The following is an 8,105-nucleotide window of genomic DNA, read 5'->3' on the forward strand; positions in this document are numbered from 1 at the left end:
ATATATTTATTTATTTTCAAATTATTATATTTTTTTTTGGGGGGGGGGGTTGACATACACTTTAAAGATATAGAAAGTTTTATGATAATGAGCAAAGCTAACTGGGGGATAGAATACATTGCTATTACTAATAGCAAGTTTCTTTTTTACAAAAACAACAAATATATACTAGAATTCCTCTGCCATATGTCCATTCTTTTAATATCTATCCACCACAAAAACTTTAAGTAAAGCAAACAGGAGTAACTGCAGTGTTTGATAAAGTTTCCAGGTACTAAACACATCTTCATAAAGGATTATTGGCAGAAGTACCTTTTGATTATGGGCAAATAATTTGAAAGTATTGAAACCGTATACCCTGTATAGGCCCAAATGCATTATTTGGTCATGATGAGTTGAATGCTATCTCCGAGGCAAAAACATCCACTATAAATGGTGTTTATACATATGAGACATTAGATCTATATGAGGTGTTAAAGATGCAATAACACTATCTATCTTATTAAAGGGGGAAGTTCTAAATTTAAAGGTCAGCAGAACAGAATTGTGGCCACTAAAAATTAGTCTCTGCTTACTAAAACAGGTCACAGTACAAAGACTGCAAAATAATATGCACTCTGTAGCAATCATTATCTGGTTTCCATACACAATTTATCCTGTGTGATAGCAAAAATATCACCCTGATTATAGTTTGCCCCGCATGACCAGCTCCACACATTCAGGTGAAACTCATTTTAGATCGGCTCATCCATCCGAAACCCACAATTAGGTGAAACAAATGCGTGTCGCTTGTCTATCACCCAGCTATAGACATACACTAACAGCTAGTGATTAACAGAGCTGTGATGAGAAGTGAATGTTAATTTAAATCTTGCTCCTAGCTCTTCATAAATCTGTGTATAGTGGCAAGAATGCTCAAAAACAAAATTCTATTGATAAGGATGAAGGAAATTTTATCTACATGTAATTTAACAACATTCCACAATTTGCCTCAGTAAATAATAAAACAGGTTCATGAATTTGGTCTTATCAAATGTCATGCATTTTCATTACTCATTTTCACATTTTATCTTTCTCTGCTTTCCAATAATTCCAGGCATCTTTTCTGCAGTTTTAAAAGAAATGTTTTCTGAAAGAAATATGCAGACAGTCATTGCTGACCTAATACTGAGATTCTTAGGGGTCTATTCACAAAGCAGCCAAAGGATCTAGCTGTAGCTTCGGCTGATCCAACTGGTCCCGGCCGACCAGGAGAGAAACACTGCTTTTTCTTTTTTATTCTGACACGGAGGCGTTGGCTGGCGTCAGAATAAAAAAAAAAAGAATGTTTCACCATAGGAATGCCTTGCTAGATTCCTATTGGCTATTTCAATTTGCAATAGCCAATAGCAAACTAGCATTGCACCCGCCCACTGCTGCAGTTCTCCATCAGGTCCCCACTAGTGATTGACAGCAGCAGAGGGCGGGTGCAATAGCTAGTTTGCTATTGGCTATTGCAAATTGAAAAAGCCAATAGGAATCTAGCAATGCATTCCTATGGCGAAAATGTTTTTTTTTTTTTTTTGACGGCAGCAGAACCGCTGGCCAATAGAAAACAGTTGTGCAGAGCTAGCTGTCACTGCTAGCTCCACACAATCGTTTTCTATTTATTTTTTTTTACTTTTTAAACTATTTTTCTGTTCTGCTCGGTCCCACAGAGGGACCGAGTAGAACAGCCGAGCCGAATGCCGCATTCGGCTATTCACTCACTGCTGTTCGGCATCTATAAGAATAGACCGAACAGCAGCGAGTAGCCTGCCGGAGATTTGGCTTAGCTGAACTCCTTCTGCACTTCGGGTGGGCTGAACATGCTGAGCATGTTCGGCCGACCCAAAGCCACCGATATACGGCTTAAAACTGCCGTACCAGCCTGAAGTGAATAGCCGAACAGCGTTCGGCTCACTTCGCTTCAGGTCGGTCATTCACTCGGCTGCCTACGGCAGCTTAGTGAGTAGGACCTTTGGTTCTTTAGCTGCATTATGATTCTCTGGCTCCAATTTTGTCCACAACCCAGAGCAGGTTTGCATTGAGTGAAGTCAGAATTAACCAAGAACTCAGCTCAGCAACAGCTTTCACCATATTTCTGCTATGACAAGGTTCCTTCAACCCCTTAAATTACCGAGGCCTTTTTTAGTTTTTTTGCACCCATGTTATAATCCACATTTTAGACCTGAAAATTACTTCAAACCCCCAAACTAAATTACAAACAAACCAGGTGCCAGAACTGGCGGTCGGATTTTTGGCATGAGCCCTGAATTCTGGGGTGCATGGACATGAAACAGGTTTCCTAGTTCCCAGCACTGAATGCTAGCTCCCACCTTCTTAGCCTAAACTAATGGTAAGTAAGTCCATTGATCACAGCGGTCAGTCAATAGCAAGAATCAGCAGGTATTGGGTATCTGCATGGAGCCTTCCATAATTTAGGGGTTGGTGCATACACTCATAGGAGCCTTTAGTACACACCATTTTTGTTTTTTTCTTTTGTGTTTTTTTTTAACTATAATTCTAGGTACACATTAACTTGTTTAGATAGTTGAGGTCTCCAAGCCTGAATGTGCTATACAGGTGATTGCACAGGTACTAACACTAGTTGCATTTAAATTTATTGTTGTCATAGTGAAGACATAGCTTTATTAATTGGTGTTTTTTTAGATCTACCTGGAGTTCAGGTTTAATGGCATCCTTTTAAACAAAAAGTAATTGTTGCTTTTTTTTCTCATCATCTTATAAGCAAGAGCAGCTTTTGTACATTAAATACAGTATCACTAAAGCAGGTATTTGGAATCACAGGCAAAGCCAGGAGAGAGAGTGTGGTATGTAAACTGAGTCAGGCAAGGACCTCCAGTGAAATGCTTCAGGGAGCAAAAGATAGCAAAATGACATGACATCCGCCAAAAAAATCAAATCAAGTTATCCTTTCTCACATCTGGACCAACTCTGACAGGGCCTGTCTGTGAAATGATTGCATCTTGATAACCCAGAGATGTCCCACAAAGACAAAGTCTTATGCCAAGCGGAGAGGAAAGCTGACATTGTCAGCAAACAGCGCAGAATTCTAACAACACACACAGTGTCTTATACACTGCATGATTGACTTGGTTTATTTTTCTTGGATAGCAGACTGTAACGGTATCTGTGGCTGCCATGCATTTACTGTATTAAAGCACATAACAATGAGCTTTTAGACTAAGCTAAATATAATATTTAGCAAATTAAGAGTTTTCTTTTTTTTCTTCAAAAAAAATGGTTTTCGTGTTCAAGTGTTTTCATGCTGTGCTGCCAAAGCATTCCATTCATTATATGTTTATTGTATTGTACTTGTTATGTTCCCTGCCTTCTTTCTAGTTTTTGTTGGTTTGTACAGCCCTCTAGTTAAACATTTACCTCTCCTTCCCTTGTTATTTTCATTTTAACCTTTCTGAGTAAAAATTTTATTCAGATAGCTATGATAGCAGATTTTCTGCTAGAAAACACTAAAAAAATCCTCTGTAATGTGCCAAGCAGAAATAAACTACATTATATTCTACTACTGAGTCTTCTTGGTGAGTTGACACTGCCTGTGGAGTTTGCAGAGTCAGCAAGTTAAGGCAAAACACATGCTTACCCACTAACTCCAGTAATGCCCATATTTTCCAAAATGTCTACACAAACCTCTTAGTATGAGAACCCCATTTTAGCATTCTGTACTGCTGTGAAGCCTAGCAAAGGGGGCCACAACATAAACAAAATATTCTTGATTAACAGTTATGTAGTAGAATGAGCCCAAACTTAAACTATGGCATTTTGATAGGGGAAGTTTGCTTGAGTGCCTGTGAGCTAAACAGCCCGGATCAGAAATAATTTTTAAAAAATTATACTTAAAACAATGAAAACATTTAATCAGTGCTAACAATAGTCATTTAAACAGCTTTTTGATTTTGTATAGGTATTCTGGAATCAGTCTCATATAACCTCATGTACAGTAAAACTCAGACTGGGAGAGGGAGGAGCAGCATTTGGAACTAATAAGGACATGCTAACAAAAAGAGAGAGCAGAGTAAAGTAGGGTATACATCGGTAGATTTTTACATGAACGTTCATACGAACAATCCAGTCGAAGCGTTTTAAACTGGCATCAGAAACTTGTCTATTGCTGTTCAAAATTTTTTCCAGACCAAGTACTGATACCCAAGTACTCACAGATACAAGTACTGATACATTTTTGTTTAGTGTCATGTGACAGTTTTTCTAAAACAATACAAACTAATGATTTCAGGACAGTGGTGGAGCACCAGGGCCCAGTTGTGGCTGCAAGTGCTGCAACCCTGGTAGTTCTTGTGAAAATGCCAAGTATCAGCACTGGTATCTGAACATTCCTTATTATATACAGGTGAAACTCGAAGTACCGATACTTTTCATCTCCAAGACTAGACAAGAGAAAAGTTCAAAAGTTATGAGGCAGCTGTCATTTTTATGGAGCATTGGATATGGGACTCCTGGGATTCGTGCATTTCTGTTTTAATGTATGATTTGTCTTATATACTGTATATTGTAGAGGACGGCAAGGCTGGGTCATTGAAGGCAGGTATATCTCACCACTGCTTGGGTTGTAGTCCCTTTAAGGGCCACCAGAGGGTGCAATATCCTGCCACAAGAAGTGGTTTGAAAAGTCTGCAACCCTATAGAGGCGTGTGGGAGTAGTAAGCAGAAAAGATGTCAGCTGTGGCTAGTGCATGAGGGACCTGCTGTGCGGCTGTGATTCAGGACTTATATTCCTGGGAAGGGATTTCGCCAAGCTTGGGACTCTGTATGACAATTTGGTGAGACACATTTATGTTTCCTCTTATTTGCCGAAGATACAGACTTTCCTTTGAGTTTTTGCTGAAGATAAAGTTATATTTGTGTTTCCCATTTTGACTGACCCGAAGAGGGAAATAAAAGCTTTTGTTTGTGGAAAAACCTCTGTGCAAGTGCTCTGTGAGCCCCCCAACTCTACAATATATATATTAGGGATGCACTGATATAATTTATTCCAGTCCAAGTACAAGTACTGATACTTGTCCTCACAGATACCAATAACTGATACCTTTTTGTTTAGTGTCATGTGACAGTTTTTCTAAAACAATACAGACTAATGATTTCAGGACAGTGGTGGAGCGCCAGAGCCCTTACACAACTGCAACTTCTGCAACTCTGGTAGTTCTAGTGAAAATGCCAAGCTCTGGTATCTGAACATCCCTAACTTTAACTGTGTATTTAGCTGTTTGCCTGGATTTAGGCTTAAACTTGAAAGTTGCCAGATGGAGGAAAATGCTGAAATCTGATTGGTGGTCATACTATAATATTTGTAATATTTTTAATGTGCATGCAGTCCGAATTTAGGTGACATATACAATCTGTGTGTAAAATAAAGAATGGGTGTGTTAGAAGAAAAATAGTTGGGGGTAATTGCTACTCTGATCTTTTGAAGAACAGTAAATGTCTTACTTCATTTTCAACTAAGGACAGCTGTAGTCAATGGATAGCCATACATTTCAAGGATCAAATGTTATAAGTTTTGTAGATGTTTTGTATTTTGTAATTCGGCCAAGTGCATTAAGAATCTTAAATTTATATATTATAATATAATACAAATTATATGTAGGTCAATGTGTCTGTAATTTCAATGTTATAATGTGACTATAATAAAAATACAAAAAAAGGCTGAATGTAAAAACACCTCCAGTTTGTTTTCTGAATGTAAGGTCTATCCCAGAAAAGTGGCAGGTAGGCATACAATATTATTCTCAGATTTCTAATGCAATTTATCCTGGAAATTTCAGGCATCAGTCCTATCTGTTAAATTCCTGTCTTTATTCACACTCATAGACTATTAGGATATAGCATAAATATGTTAAACACTGAAGCATACTCTTACCATAAAAGCATGGTTTAGACTTGAGGGGTTGAAAGGCAATAGCTAATGGCTTAAAGTACATGTAAATCCAATCACTAAAATCTCATAAGCTTTACAATGTTAATTTATTTATTTATTTTAAATCTCCAGCTTTCATTATAATATTCCCTGATGATCCTGACATGACGTGCCTTATTCAAGCTCTTCCCGTTATGGACTGGCAAGTGCCTCTCAGCCAAGCTCCTGCATTTTCACCCTGTCACATACACCCCTGGGGGAGAATGCAAGCAGTTGAACAGGCATGGTCCACATTTCTTACTCACACTAAACCTATCCAGAGCAATGATGTGCAGTGAGCGTGTACATGTAGACAAAAGGTGGCTAAAATTAAACTGGTGGAAATCAGAAGCAGTGAGATACAAAAAAAGGTGAAAACAGTATTTTATGGAAAGAACTGTGAGGGAAATTTATCAAAACTGGAGCAGACAAAATCTAAAGTAGCGGTGCACAGTAACCAATAAGCTTCTCTCTTTCATTTTCAAATCTTAACTATATAAACTGACGAGAGAAGGTGATTGGTTACTGTGCACAGCAGCTCCAGATTCTGTCTGCTCCAATTTTAATAAATTCCCCCCAGCAAACTAAATCTCAGGAAAGTTTATCCATTGTTGACCCCTTTACACGCAACTTTTAATTATAAAAGTGCAAAAAAAATGCAAAAAGAGTCCGAAAAGGTTCCATCATTGCAACCTTTTAGCTAGTTTGCTATTGGCTATTGCAAATTGAAATAGCCAATAGAAATCTAGCAATGCATTCCTATGGAGCATTTTTTTTTAATTCTGACGACAGCCAACGGCTCGATGTCAGAATAAAAATAAATAAATAAAAAGCAGTGTTTCTCTCCTGGGCGGTCAGGAGCGGGAGACTTCCGGAGCGCTCGGGAGAGTTGGGCTGTCTGGAGATCAGTGTCCCTGGTTACCTGGTAACCAGGGACGCTGATCTGTCTGTGCAAGTGGCTGGAGCCAGCTGTGAGATGACTTCGGGAGCTGTACGGGCTATAGTGAATAGCCCGTACAGCAGCCCTTCGGCTCTACTGAACCAAAGAGGTCCTGGGGCCGAAGCTAGCCGAAGGATCAGCCGAAGCTACAGCTAGATCCTTCGGCTGCTTCGTGGATAGACCCCCTAGAGACATGTTTGTGAACTAGCTGTTGAAAGCTTGGAATAAATATTCCATGACTGGTGACACTATGGTGAACAAATATACTTGGTATGAGGATCTTACTAGAGTCTGTAAAATACAGGACTTTGGTATTTTTTTATATTTATGTTTGTTTTTTGTTCTAACAATGACAATTAGCATACTCACAATGAAAGTACAGTTCTTCATCTCCATCCTGACTTGCTTTACTGTAGCCGCACTGCCTGTAAAAACAAAGTCAAAGTGATGAGTAACTTATGTAACGATAATGAGTTTGTGCCAATTTTTACAGGTTTTGTAAAGTAATGTGTTATACTATTTTATGAAATATACAGTATAGGATAGTGAAAGGAGAAGTGGCAGACTGATATGCCCAACTCTCTGTCCTACTCTCTCCTACAATTAGCATGTGTCTTGTTAGCACATGGGCACTGCAGCACACATGACGGTCTCCTTGTATTGCTTCTCCCTTTTTCAGTCAAAACACTGCTGTACAGTGGTTTGCAAGAGGGTGATACCAAGTCAAATTCAGGTACATGTTTTGCTTGCATTCAATACAAAAAATAATTTAACCCCTTCGTGACGGGAGACGTACACTGTACGTCCAGCCACAAAGGGACCAAATGACTTGTCACGTACACTGTACATGAATGTTTCTTTAATATCTGCCTGGAGTTCATCAATAACTGTTAGCTGTTGTTTTATTAACTATTTAATCCAAATGCATTTGTCAAAATTCATTCCAATTACATACATTGGTGAATAAATAAATATGCAGTGCTCGTGACCTTAAATCATGTAACAGTGATTAGTGTAATCAAAACAAATCAATAAATGGTGTACCAAAATGTGACATAAATAAAATGAATTAAATATCACAATCAAGATTGAGTGAATAATAATGTGTACTCCTTGTGAAGAAATTGATAATACAAATTTGATATCAAATCCAAGTTAATTGGTGTTAATTCATAAAACGTATATATATATATA

The 8,105-nt window shown here is 38.3% G+C and overlaps 1 protein-coding gene across 1 annotated transcript in view; it reads right to left on the reverse strand.

The window, feature by feature from the left end:
- EPHA10 (EPH receptor A10) overlaps nt 1–8,105 on the reverse strand; it is a 500,244-nt gene that overhangs the window by 58,751 nt on the left and 433,388 nt on the right. Inside the window, exon 9 of the mRNA XM_018557240.1 lies at nt 7,281–7,336. Coding sequence (XP_018412742.1) covers nt 7,281–7,336 — 56 coding nt within the window. The remainder of the gene's footprint in view (nt 1–7,280; nt 7,337–8,105) is intronic.

Source organism: Nanorana parkeri, unplaced genomic scaffold (assembly GCF_000935625.1).
Source record: "Nanorana parkeri isolate BGI_ZX_2015 unplaced genomic scaffold, ASM93562v1 scaffold275, whole genome shotgun sequence".
Taxonomy (NCBI): Eukaryota; Metazoa; Chordata; class Amphibia; order Anura; family Dicroglossidae; genus Nanorana; species Nanorana parkeri.